This window comes from Jaculus jaculus, chromosome 9, assembly GCF_020740685.1.
Source record: "Jaculus jaculus isolate mJacJac1 chromosome 9, mJacJac1.mat.Y.cur, whole genome shotgun sequence".
NCBI lineage: Eukaryota > Metazoa > Chordata > Mammalia > Rodentia > Dipodidae > Jaculus > Jaculus jaculus.
Window position 1 is genome coordinate 90,225,778 of NC_059110.1, and position 14,660 is coordinate 90,240,437.

The 14,660-nt window shown below is 39.1% G+C and overlaps 1 protein-coding gene across 4 annotated transcripts in view; it reads right to left on the reverse strand.

Annotated features, from left to right (window-relative positions):
* The window catches only part of Myo1d (myosin ID), a 394,397-nt gene that overhangs the window by 294,844 nt on the left and 84,893 nt on the right, over positions 1-14,660 (reverse strand). For all 4 annotated transcript variants that reach the window (XM_045158229.1, XM_045158230.1, XM_045158231.1 and 1 more), the window contains exons 2-4: positions 7,787-7,995; positions 5,440-5,533; positions 1,076-1,241 (exon numbers count right to left, since the gene is read on the reverse strand). In XM_045158229.1, coding sequence (XP_045014164.1) covers positions 1,076-1,241; positions 5,440-5,533; positions 7,787-7,995 — 469 coding nt within the window. The remainder of the gene's footprint in view (positions 1-1,075; positions 1,242-5,439; positions 5,534-7,786; positions 7,996-14,660) is intronic.

A 14,660-nucleotide genomic window follows, 5' to 3' on the forward strand; every position in this document is an offset into this window, starting at 1 on the left:
ATCCCTCCAACCCTTGTTTTTTTTTTTTTTTTTTTTTTTTGTGTGTGTGTGTGTGAGCAATAAGAAGGTGACTGTAACATTGGCCATCTCAACAGGAAAGTTTAAAACAGAATCTTCTACAAATTATGCCTGGAATATCAAATACAGAATGCTTTATATTTAGGATGACCGACAATGCACTGCATATATGCATATATGATATCATATGCATATATGATACTATAAACAGTGAACAAACAGAAACTAGAAGGAAATTTCAAGTTAATTAAAATTAAACTGGACAGAAGATGGTAATGCATGTGTACACACACACATCTATATGTATGCTCTAAAAATCAAGCATATTAGCACACTCCTGTAATCACAACACTCAGAAGGCTGAGACAGGAGGATGGTGAGTTCTTGGCCAGCATGGGTTACATAGCAAATTCCAGGCCAGTTTGAACTACATAGATAGACTATATTATATAGTACACATATATGTATACACACACACAAACACATGCATACACACACACACACACACACACAGAGAGAGAGAGAAAGAGAGAGAGAGAGAGATCTAGATCTAGATTGGTTTGGTAGTTGGCACAAATTTACATCATCCTATCTTATAAATACCCCCAAAATCTACATCTACAAAGTCTGTTTTCCAACTTGATATAATAAGTGCTAAAAAAAAAAAAAAACCACAAAAAGAGAATATCTCATCAAATAAAGCAATTTTTTTTTTCTTTTGGTTTTTCGAGGTAGAGTCTCACTCTAGCCCAGGCTGATCTGGAATTCACTATGGAGTCTCAGGGTGGCCTCGAACTCACGGCAATCCTCCTACCTCTGCCTCCCAAGTGCTGGGATTAAAGGTGTGTGCCACCACGCCCGGCTTAAAGAAAGCAAATTTAAGGAGCAAGATTAAAAGCTACTTTAAAGCAATAAATGAAATTCTACAAATATAACAATTTATAATAAAATATATATTTATTTATATTTAATATATCTAGTAATATAAATATAAATAAACAATATAAATATATAAATAAATGTAAAGCATTATCCCCAGAAATTCAATTCATCTTACCTTCTCCAATAAGTAATTATTGATATGTCCTCCAATAGGGTCTCCTTTGAAGTCAAAGTTGATATCCATGTATTTTCCAAACCTGCTTGAATTGTCATTACGGTTGGTTTTGGCATTTCCAAAAGCTTCCAAAACACAGTTGGATTTAAGCAACATATTCTTCACTCTTTAACATTGGTAAAAGAAAGTCACTTAAAAAACTTCTGAGAATAGGACTCTTAAGAACTGGATTTTTCAAGCTATAACTGAGCTGGAGGCCTCCTTCCTGAAGGCTAGCTGTCATAAATGCTGGAAAGTACTATACAGAATGTTGGGGAAGATAAATCATCAACAGTCTTAACCAGCAGTGGACCCTGTGAGATACACAACTGGCCAGTCAGGCAAGATTATCCCAGTAGTACAAAAGTTGCATATCTTACAGGAGTAACCAACTGCTTTCTGATTGGATCTAAGGTTTGTCCCAGGGGAGAGAATTCACATCTCGTACTGAAAACCTAGTCAAAATATGGCTAGGGGAGTGTTAGGCCTAAATGGATATGCTGTGCCCATCACACTAACCTCTACATACTTATGCCCATAGACTAGTACTCTGTCATTTTTGGTGGAAGAATCTTATTTTTGCAGATATTGGCTACTGGGGAGACTCAAAATTCTGGCTAAAGTGCTGAGAAGAAGTGACAATTGGGGCTGGAGAGATGGCTTAGCAGTCAAGGCATTTGCCTGCAAAGCCAAAGGACCCTGGTTCAATTCTCTAGGACCCACATAAGTCAGATGCACAAGGGGGCGCATGCATGTGGAGTTCATTTGCAGTGGCTAGAGGTCCTGGAGTGCCCATTCTCTCCCTCCCTACCTCCCACCCTTCCTCCTTCCCTCCCTCTCTCTCTCTCTCCCCCTCCCTCCATCCCTCTTCTCTCTCTCAAATAAATGAATAAATAAATAATTTTAAAAAGAAGTGATAGTTAAGTGTACAACACTAAATAAGACATGTCTTCACACCTTCCAAAGCTCAAGGAACACTCAGAAGAGGTAGTAAAAACATTGCAAAAGCAAATGAATGAGGAGTACTTTAGAATGCTGTCTTCCAAAGGACACAAGGTGGCTGTTGCATTCGTGACTATCATTACCTGCCAAGAGTTGCACAATATTGGGCCCATTCATATTGCATCATAGATGATGGAGAAGGGGGAAATGCCATCAAAATAGATGAGGGACTAGTTGAAAAAGAAGGAGTTCATTGGAATAGGTATGTGGAAGGAGGACAAAGCAAAGTAATGGGAGAAGATTATGCTCAAGATACATTATATACATAGATGAAAACTATCAATGAAAAGTTTTAAAAACTGGATTTCTGATGAAACATATTTATACAAAGATGCTGACTGCAGTTTAGTCTGTGGTATTAAGAAATACAACTTGGGCTGGAGAGATGGCTTAGCGGTTAAGCGCTTGCCTGTGAAGCCTAAGGACCCCGGTTCGAGGCTCGGTTCCCCAGGTCCCACGTTAGCCAGATGCACAAGGGGGCGCACGCGTCTGGAGTTCGTTTGCAGAGGCTGGAAGCCCTGGCGCACCCATTCTCTCTCTCTCCCTCTACCTGTCTTTCTCTCTGTGTCTGTTGCTCTCAAATAAATAAATAAAAAATTAAAAAAAAAAAAAGAAATACAACTTAAGGGCTGAAGAGATGGCTTAGCAGTTAAGCGTTTGCCTGTGAAGCCTAGGACCCTGGTTCGAGGCTCAATTCCTCGGGACCCACATTAGTCAGATGCACAAGGGGGCGCACGCATCTGGAGTTCGTTTGCAGTGGCTGGAAGCCCTGGCGCACCCATTCTCTGTCTCTCTCTGCCTCTTTTTCTCTCTGTCACTCTCAAATAAATTAAAAAAAAAAGAAATACAACTTAAATGTTCACCCAGAAGACCACTTAAAAGTACATTTTTGTTTTCCTGTATAATAACATACTGGATGATAGAAAGAAGTAGCTCAATATACTGACATGGAAAGATGTCCAGAATGTATTAGTGGATGTGAAATCTAACTGAAAAATACCTATTGTAGAATTTCTGGCTATGATACTTGCATATAGGAATATCTCTGCACATGCATGTGATAATAAGTGTTTAAAAATATGGAAGTAACAACTCATGTCATTATAGTCTAGGCAAGAGATTGACAATATGAGTGAGACCTTAGGGAACTTTTATCTTCAACTTAACTCTGTAGCTGTTGATTCTTTTTTCTTTTAAATGAACATATTTTATTGATATTAAAAAAATTTTTAAATATATGTTCTCAGTGGGCACGGTGGTGCACACCTTTAATCCCAGCACTTGGGAGGCAGAGGTAGGAGGATCACCATGAGTTCGAGGCCACCCTGAGACTACATAGTGAATTCCAGGTCAGTCTGAGCTACAGTGAAGCTCTAGCTCGACCCCTCCCCCCAAAAAAATACACACACACACACATACACACACGTTTTCTTTTTTAATGCATGTGTATGTATGTGTATGAGGGTGTGCACATGTGTGTGGAGGTCAGAAGAAAACCTCAGGTGTTATTTCTCAGGAACACTGGTCACCTTTTTTGAGACAGGGCCTCTCACTGGCCTGGAGCTGGCTAAGTAGGGAAGGCATGTTGATCAGTGATCCTCCTGTTTCCAACCTCCCTAGTGGCTGAGGCTACAAGTGTACAACACCATGCCCAGCATTTTTATATGGGTAATGGGGATGAAACTCAGGTCCTCATGCTTGCAAGACAGCAATTTCTCACTGAGCTATCTCCCCAGCCCCAAGAAGGTAGGTTATAAAAATAATATATAATATAGAAAGAGGTAAAAAACATTAAGTTTATAACTTGCTTATAAACCTTAGTATAGTGAAATTTTATTGTATTTAGTTATACAGCATAAATTTGGTCTTTACTAATTTAGGAGTTTCTCATGATTTTGTTTGAAGCAAAATGGAATCACTCCTTTATACTAGGAGACATCTAATGAAATCTTTAGTCAGTGAATGCTACCTCTTGTAAAAGCAGTCCCTCCCAATGGATACAACTTAATTTCATACTAGTCTTTATATCCTTGTTTTTATTTCATTGGCTAAATTGTTTACATTAAAAAAAAATCCGTAGAAATAACTGTGGCCTATGATCTGGATCCACTGTCCTTCCCACTAATACTGCAGGCAACCCTTCAACCTTCTCACAGTAAGTGAATGTATACTGTTAAAATATGTGTGTGTGTGTGGGGGGGGTGATAGGTGGGGGACTGCCTGCTTACAAGGAAAACTGTAAAACTATAGGAAGACACACTTGTGAAAGATAAGCAAATTTACATATGCCTTACTATAATCTATTAGAAATAAAATTAATTTAGTTTTCAGCTAGTCAGCTCTCCTGCAAGCCTAAGGAAATTAAGAAAACTTGATCAAGTCTTTATTGTTGTCAGATTAGACTGCACGGTGAGGATCAGAAGTGGGACTGTCACATTAAGAAACATGACTCTTATAACAAGATGATCCTACTCAATTATGATGAAAACAGAAAGCCCACCTAGGGTCATCAAATCTAAATTCTTTCTTCACACCAACCTAGTATCATATCTTTCTACTTGTGGAACTGAAGATTGTGATGTAGAGATGATGTAAAACTTTAGTGAATCAATACTTGCTTTCAAAGCAGACAGTTAGGAAAACACCTTCCCTCTTCAAAAAGACTGCACCAGACAAGAAAATGAAGTCATATTGCTTCATAGCCATGTGTTTTTAAAAACACATCCATTTATTCCTTACATTTTTGTTAAACAATTACTAGGTGTCTGGTGCTGTCCTCAGTGTGGGACTGCTCCACAGAGCACTGACCAGCTCTGCTAGCTGGCTGTGAGTCTGGCACAGAGAAGCATGTGATCCTTTTACAAATGATTCTTACCCCCCTCCCCCAACCACTCTCTCCCCAACACTGCCCGCCCATCAGCTCTGGCGGGCTCTGGTTGTGGCAGCGCTAGGAAGCTATAGATTTGCCTTCTAGAGGCCCTACCTCACTCAGCACAGTTTTAAAAACAGAGTAAAGTACCTATGAGAGCTTGAACGTAAGACCTACTAGTGTGAATTACATATAGCTCTGCTGGTCACACTTAAAACAGTGGCTACAAACATAGAAAGGGATGAACAAGTATTTCAGAGGGTTCCCCCACCCCACCCTACTGGTAAGCAGTTTAGTCATCAAAAGATAATGAAACCTAATCCTGTATATGATAATTTGAAATTGTTTTCAATTAAAAAAAAAAAACAGCTAACAAAAAAAACTTCCATGAATGTCAGTTTAGGCCTAGTCAAGTCTATATAGAAAGTGACACTGGTCTCCGAGGTGCCCTTACCTTTCCACCTCGGCTCTCTGGCTGGGGTTGGTGATGGCGGCGATATACTGCATGATGTACTTACTGGCCTCTGTTTTACCAGCTCCACTTTCCCCTGGTGGGAAGAATTATGCAGGACTTAACATTATAATGGAAATCAAGAGTAAACTCACTGCCAATAGAAGAACTTAAAATTCTGATATCAGTTACTCATTTTAAATCTGTATTGCATTCTCTCTCTTTTTTTTAAGTAATTTTGTCCTATGTTGGTTCTAATAGGTCTGACCATGTTGAAAAATAAAACAATAACAGAAGTAAATGATAAGCTACAAATAAAGAATTAGTTAAGGACGAAAAATATCAAGGGATAAACTGTGGTAAACTAGTTCCTTAGACTATGTTTTAATTTTAAACAATGACTAAGTATAGTAAAACAAAATGAAGTGGTGATTCAAACAGTAGCTATATATGTTATTCCCCACACTCCTTTCTTTTCTCCCTCCCCTCCCCTTCCCCCTTTCTCTCTCTATGATACAGTCTTAGGTATCTCAGACTAGCCTTGAACTCCATGGAGCTAAGGACGAACTTCTGATCCTTCTGTATCCACCTTCCAAGTGCTATGGTTTCAGATGTGTGCCGACATACCTGGTTTATGTGGTACTGGGGATTGAACCCAAGGTTTTGGGTACTTCAAGCCACTGCTCTCTACCAACTGAGCTATATCTCCAGCCTATAACCATTTTTTTTTAACAGCAGGAAATTTGTCTTAATCTTAAAGGGAATAAAATAATTCTTTAAAAAAAATTATAGTCAAAGTTGCGTGCCTGTAGATCCAGCTATTGAGGAAGCTGAAATAGGAAGATAGCTTGAGCACAGGAATTTAAGACTGGCCTGGACAATATAGTCTGATTCAGTCTTTTCAAAACCAAAAAAAAAAAAATTATAGTAATTTTAGTGAAAAACAACTGTCAAGCTCCAAACACAACACATCATATAAAGGCACAGTAATTGGTATAACTGGTACAGGTGGAGAGAATCAATTCATTTTATTAAAAAACAAGCAGTCAAGCTCCAAACACAATGCATCATAGAAAAGCACAGTCATTGCTATAACTGGTATTGGTGGAGAGAATCAATTCAGAAGTTCTATCTATGCCTTGTGACAAGAACTCCACTTACAGAAAGTTCTCAATGAAATACTGAGAGACAGTAATATAACAAAAATAATATTATAATGATCTTCAAAGATTTAATAACTCTCTAGATTATACTGCATATTACAGCTTAAAACAAGATAATATCCCCATTAATAGAGAACTGGATAAATAAATTATAGCTCAATTACTTAATGGAGTGCTACACAATTCCTCAAGAGAATGTATTAGTTCCAGAGAAACTCTAGTACAAATATGTACACTACGTACTATTGATTGGAAAACCAAATTAATATCATAGATATATCCTACAAGTCTGTATTTTTTTAAATTTTTTTGTCTATTTTTTACTTATTTATTTGAGAGCAACAGACACAGAGAGAAAGACAGATAGAGGGAGAGAGAGAGAATGGGCGCGCCAGGGCTTCCGGCCACTGCAAACAAACTCCAGACGCGTGCGCCCCCTTGTGCATCTGGCTAACGTGGGACCTGGGGAACTGAGCCTCGAACCAGGGTCCTTAGGCTTCACAGGTAAGCACTTAACCACTAAGCCATCTCTCCAGCCCCACAAGTCTGTATTTATATTATGCATGTGTGACTATATATACCTGCACATGCCAGGAAACATGCCAAAGAATAAAAACTAAACATCAGTAGCTGGAAATGTTGGGATGTCTGAATGAGGTAGTCAAGAGGGATTCTTTTGCTTTTTAAGTTTATAGGCTGGTGTAATTGCTCATTCATTCAAGTTTTTAAAATTTTTATTTATTTATTTGAGAGGAAAGAGAGAAAAAGAGAGAGAGAGAGAATATATGGGTTACTAGGACCTCTAGCCCCTGTAAATGAACACGAGGCACATGCACTATTTTTTGGTGTTTGGCTTTACTTGTGTAAAGCTAGGGAACTGAACTTAGGTGGACAGGCTTTGCAAGCCTGTGTCTTTAACAACTGAGTCATCTCCCTGCCCCCCCACACTTGTAAGGTTAGTAACAAGCAATTTTATAGGGACAAAAATGTAATATCAAATCATTTATATTATTTCTGATCACCCTCTAGTCTTGGTTCTGAAGGCTGAGAAAAGAAAGAGGCTGTGGTGCACATGAACACAAATAAATTTAAAAAAATTTTAAAGGATTATCAATTGTGTGAATCCTTGAGTACCAAATACATTAAATGCATTTGACATTAGATGAACCACAGACCCCTCCAAATACCTGATATTACAATACAGGTGTCTTTTGATCGTCTCTTCATAGCCTTGTAAGCAGCATCAGCAATAGCAAAAAGATGAGGCGGTCTCTCATACAGCTCACGACCTTTATACTGCTCAATTGTATCTCTCCCATAGATGTTTAATGACTTGTATGGGTTCACAGAAACGACCACCTCTCCAATGAATGTGTAGATGCGCCCTTTCTCAAATCTGTACGGGAACAAATGAAAAGGAAGAGGTAGTTGTGTTTATACAGAAATGGTTTCTTTCCTGCGTTTCTTATCACCAAGCAAGTCCAAGTAAACCAGAAACAATTTCTGAACTGATAGTTTATTGGTTCTAAGTTTAGTTTGGAGCTGGTAGAGCTGGGTATAGTAGCTCTTACCGATAATCCCAGCACTGGAGAGGCTGAGGCAAGAGGACTGTTTTAAGTTTGAAGCCAGTGAATTCCAGGCTGGACTACAAAGTCAGACCTTGTCTCAAAAACAAAGACAAATAAACAAACATGACCATATTTGAGCCATGCATGGTATAACCCCAGCATCAAGATGAGGAGGACTGCTGTGAGTTTGGGGCCAGTCTGGACTACATACTGAGTTTAAGACTAGCTTGAGATACATAGCGAAATCTTGTCTAAAAACAAAATCTGAAGCAAAACAAAATTTGAAGTGTTCTTCAAAGATGCCACTGGTAAAAAAAAAAAAAAAATAGGTCAGTCAGGGTTAAAAACCAGGTATAAAAAAAGATTTTAACTTGTTTGAGGCTATATATTTCCTGTTTCCAGAATACAAAAGGATAAGAAGAGAAAAGAAATCAACAGTTGGAAAAAAAAACCTCAGAGCTCTAAGAGAAAAGAAAAAGAAGTTAAATTAGGTCTTGAAATTCACTTAGACAGATTTCTCAATTATAAAGAGGCCTGCTCATATTTATTTCTTCTCCCTCTTGAAAACTAAAATGTCAGCAAGGAAAATCCATAACAGAGAGAATGGTATAAATCAAACTGACTTTTGTGTTAAGTGCCTAGAATCTAATGGTATAGATACCATGATTTATTCTGTGATTCTCCTTCCTTACTGCTACTATGAACCATACTGCAGAAAACACTCTAGACATATAGGCTTACAAATCAGTGCTTTTATTTCTGGGGGAAAAACTCAGGAATGAGACTCCGCTGGTTGAAAAGTAGATGTATTTTAAAAGGTGTATGTAATATGATCTCACCTCCCCCCACAAACAAGTTACAAAGCAGTACATTTCTGTATTTGTATGTCCCTCCATACAGAGACCCAGTTAATAAATGAGTACATATGCATGGGAAGATGGAGAAGAATACATCCTTGTATATGCACAGTGGGGTGACATGGGTGGAAGAAATGAGAAGGATACTATGCAGGCAACAGGGAGGAGCCCAAAGCAACAAAGAAAAAGGACAAAAGCCCTATGACTGAAACTGTAAATAAAGGTACAGAATTTGCACAAAGAAAATATCTGAACATAAAACATAAAAACTACATATATGTCATATATATATCTACACATATATATCCACTATTTATACAATAATCCACACGTATAAGTAAATGTGAGCCACAGTTTGATTGTTTTTATACAAGTGGTTGCTACCAACACACTACACCTGAGAGGCACAGATAAATACACATACTCATCCATTTATAAGAGTGATTGGTTGTAGGACATCCCACAAACACCAAAATTTGAAGTTGCTCAAATCCCTTATCTGAAATTTCATAGTATTTGCCTCAAACCTATATATATCCTCCCAGATACTTTAAATCATCTCTAGGTGACTTAAGATAAGGCCGTGGTGAAACACGCCTTTAATCCCAGCACTTGGGAGACAAAGGTACTATGATCGCTGTGAGTTCAAGGCACCTGAGACTACATAGTGAATTCCAGGACAGGCTGTTCTAGAGTGACATCCTGCCTCGGAAAACCAAACAACAACAACAACAACAAAAACCTAATACAATGTACATGCCACTGAACTAGTTGTTATATTTTCAATCTGCAGTTGGTTGAATAACCGTGGATATGGAAGGAAGATTGCATTGCACTCCCAAGAGCTGAATAAAGGGAGTACCCACACACGCAAAATGCTGGTCCTCAGAAAGTCTGTTTCTAAGCATGCTGCTATATGATCAATGGGAAAGAGAAATAATTAATCATGTGGGACCAAACGGGAAAAATCTCTAAACTTCCTTTAAGCTGGAATGAAGGCTGTCATCTATAATTAGGAGTGGAAATAAACAGATGCTGATATTGTGAACAATAAACTAAAACAGATTTTTATCAAGTAGATGAGTTAGTGGCTATTGAAGTTTCCTGTGCATTTTTCCATTGTGGTTTTCCTATTGTCCTCCCTATTGGTAGCTAAAAGCATGACTTTGGAATTCTTCACATCTGAATGCTCACATTACAAACCTAATAGAACCTTATGAAAGCTATCTGACCTCCCAGTGTTTCAGCTTCTCCATCTGGGAATTGGTAATAACTATATCCCTTTATCTATCCCTCTGGGACTAAGAATGTACTCTTTTTAAAGGTATAATTAATCTTATCCTTCCACTTGCTTTGCATAAATAAAATGTTGAGTTTGTTTGCTTTGAGCTAGGATCTCATGCAGTCCAGGCTGGCCTTGAATTCCTGATACTCTTACTTTCATCTCCCAAATTCTGGTTCTGGGACTATAGATGTGTACCATCATGTGCAGGAATGAAAGACATTTTTGACAAATACTTTTATTTTTGTTAACATCCTTATTGAAATCACAATAGCTCCTATAAATGAGGAGTGAATTCATTGATCAAAATGTTATGTCCTGCTTCAGTTTTTAATGGATTGCAAGTCACTAACAACATGTCTCTACAACTTACATTTAAGGACCCACAATAGTATTATAAAGCAAGGTTCACTATGCAAATCTTTCTGGTTTACTTTTCAAATAAGCAGCATATGCCAAGCCAGCATCTTCAAGGAAAAGAAAGAGATAGGATTCTTCAGTTTTCAAAAACTGCCCGAACAGAAAAATTTTTAAAAAGAGTAAAAGAGTGGTAAGAAAAAGTTGCTTCATGAGCTAGGTACTCTCATTAGAAGACACAGCAGATAATGTGTGAGATAGAATATTGGTCCAAGATTCTACTTTAATAATGTACCTTCTCTCTAGACAGTTATTATAGCATCTGAAATTCTATATTAGTTCAAATAAAGCATCTTGTTTATCAAAATCTCAAAGCATCACATTTGCAAAATACAATTAAAATACATGCATAGGAGCTGTTGTGGTAGCCCATGCCAGTAACCCCAGTATTGGGAGGCAGAGATAGGAGGATCAAGTAATCAAGGGCAGTCTTGGCTACATGGTGATACTGTCTCTCAAAAGTGGGCATATAAGCCATTCCTTTTATAAACTATAATCACCATGCTAACTAGTGACTTCAAATTAATTGCAGAGGCTCAACAAAATATATTAAATACAGTGCTTCAGCAACCAAAATATTAAAAGCCTTTCTTACTTAAAATTCTAAGTTGGTTATCAGACTTTCACTTTGGTTCAGTCTCAAAATCACCACTAGATGGTGCCAATATATACTTTAACACTAACTCACTTGTTTTGGTGCCTTAGGGTAGAAGTAAGCAGAAAGGTAATGCAGCCCCTGCCTGGTTTGTCTGGGCAGGGTGACCTGCAAGAAATCATGCTAGAAGACAACTGGAATGATGGCATCTATCCCAGAAAACAAGGAAGCATTTTTATGGCCTCTGTGTGTAAACCTGCTATGATGAGCTTCAAATACTTATTCAGTGTCTACTTTGTGCAGTGCAATGGGTCTAACCCTGGGAATCAAAAAGTAAGAGGAATAGAACAAGAAAATCCTGTGAATAACTAATAATAGGGTATTATAGTAATGTGATTTTTTTTTTAAAGTTCCTTGTACTACAGTGGCAAAAAATATTCCAACAAACCCTTTCCAATGAGGAAACCTAAAGTCACACACAAACTCTATCACAGTGCATACAGGTCAGGCCCACATGGGTCCTCCTTGCTTGACTTCCAACAACCAACACTTCCACCCAACAACACTTCTTTATCCTCTGGGTCTTCATCACTGCAGCTCTCATATTGTGCCAGTTACAGTTCCTCAGGAGACTTCACCTCATGGTTTTGATCCTGGGGTTCATTCTGTCTAGGATACCTGTTTCCTGGGTTTTTTTCTTCCCATGCCTCAGGCTTGATAGGTTGACCCTCAGTTCTTCAAAAGTCTAAGTACGAATTTCCTGTGCAGTCATTTCTGATAGTCCAACACCACTATTATGATTTCTGATGGCTTCTTGATCCCTTAAAAACTCCCCAAATAATTAAAATAGCTTAATAAGATGGGTATGGATATCATTAATCCCAGCACTCAGGAGGTTGAGGCAAGAGGACTGCTATAAGTTTGAAGACAGCCTGGTCTACATAGTGAGTTTTAGGCCAGCCAGGGCTACACATGAATAGTGAGACTGTCTCCAAAAAAAGAAGCTTAAAATGTGGAATATTCTGACAAGTAAAACTAGTAGAGGAAGATGCGAGGAGTGAACCATATGTCTCTATAGTTTCAGGACTGGAGCAGATTTCTCCTAAAGTTACAGGCCCTAAATATCCAAACAAAGCTTATTTTGATAAGAATGGCAGTATTTAGGTGATATAAGAACAAATTCAGTCCTATTATATACTTCCAAGTAGCTCTAAGGAGAGGCTAAAGGAAGATAGGAACAGAAATGATGTTTTTTAAAAGACTAGTTGTCAAGACTGCTGAGGTGGAGGAAAAACAGTCTGTACAATTGCTGTGCAGTAGATGACGTGGATAAGGGAAGAAGAGCTCATGCTAAATCACCTCCTGGAAGCCCCACAGCATACATAGAGGACTTGCCTGCTAGGCAAGACACTTGCCTTTCACAGCTGAGTGTTGAGAGAAAAGATTCAGAAATAACAGACCCCAAATGCAACAGTCTATTGGTCACTCAAGAACCATCTTTTGACAATTAACCTATGTTGTAGTGATGTTCACATGGCTGGCAGAAAACACCAGACCAAGAGCAGCTTATGGGGAAAAAAGTGTTAATTTTGGCTTACAGGCTTGAGGGGAAGCTCCATGATGGCCGGGGAGAACGACAGCACGAGCAAGGGGAGGACATCTCTTCCTGACCAATATCAGGTGGACAACAATAGGAGAGTGCGCTAAACACCAGCAAGAGGAAACAGGCTACAATACCTATAAGCCCGCTCCCAACAAGACACCGCCTCCAGGAGGCATTAGTTCCCAAAGCTCCATCAGCTGGGAACCTTGCATTCAGAACACCTAAGTTTATGGGGGACACCTGAGTCAAACCACCACATTCCACCCTGGCCCCCATAAGCTGATAACCATTCATGGTGTAAAATGCAATGCATTCAGTCCATCTTTAAAAGTCTCCATAGTGGTTTTTTTCCCTTTTTTTAAAAAATTATTTATTTATTTATTTATTTGAGAGCAACAGACACAGAGAGAAAGACAGATAGAGGAAGAGAGAGAGAATGGGCGCGCCAGGGCTTCCAGCCTCTGCAAATGAACTCCAGACGCGTGCGCCCCCTTGTGCATCTGGCTAACGTGGGACCTGGGGAACCGAGCCTCGAACCAGGGTCCTTAGGCTTCACAGGCAAGCGCTTAACCGCTAAGCCATCTCTCCAGCCCTTTTTTTTTTTTTTTTTTTTGAGGTAAGGTCTTGCTCCAGCCCAAGACTGACCTAGAATTTACTATGTAGTCTCAAGCTGGCTTGAACTCACAGTGATCCTCCTACCTTCACCTCCTGAGTGGTGGGATTAAAGGTGTGTGCTACCACGCCTGGCAGAAGTCTTCATAGTTTTATCAATCCTAATTATGTCCAAACATTCCCATAGTCTGAGATCTTTCAACTGAGCCATATCTTCCCCATAATTGATGGGTAACCCCACAATGCACGATCCACATTCCCCAACAAGGAGGGTCCCTTCAGAGTGGGGAAGACAGGGAAGAGGCTAATGAGGGTACCAACATGACTGTATACACACTATGTATACAAACAATAAAAAAAAAAATCTGCCCAAATAAACATTCACACTGCAAAAGATGGCACTGGACACAGCAAAGAAATATTTAACCAATACAAGATTTAAAACAACCAAGGCAAACACCAAACTCTGTAGCTCCAAGTCTAACAACAACTAACCACTGTCAATCCTCCAAGTCTAACAATTCTAACCAGCAACAACTCTCTGGAGTACCAATTCCAACCCCCTAGCTAGGCTACTCTCAGTCCTAGAAAACTTCATCTGGATCCTGCAGTTCTCTTTAGCAGCCATCTTGTTGTCCCGGCATCTCCACTGGGTCTCCACTGCAACCCACAGACCATCCTCATGTCTCCATTAGGTCTCCATGCAGGCAATCCAGCAAACCTGCTTCACACTGCCCATGGCAGTTTCCAAAACACAAGACTGTTGCAAATTCAATGACCCTTTCTTTCCTGCATTTCTCATAATCCACAATGCTAGGTAGGGTGCCAATCTGTTAATCCAGGGGCGGGGAATAAAGCAGACTTTGAAGAACAGGACACTCCTTCAAAAGAATCTGCATTCTTTCTGTCATTATAATGCATCAACTGGTCTAATCTCAATGGTTATAATCTCTCAACTGCAGCTGAATGAGCAGCAGTTTTATCCAAAGATTTCATTTTCTTCTGTGCCACACCCCTCTGCTCATACCAGTCAATTTCTACACAATGCAACCCTGCACAAATTCTTAGGACACAGGCATAACAGCAAGTGTCTCACACAAACTTCTAGCCCAGTCCAGGCAAAGCTC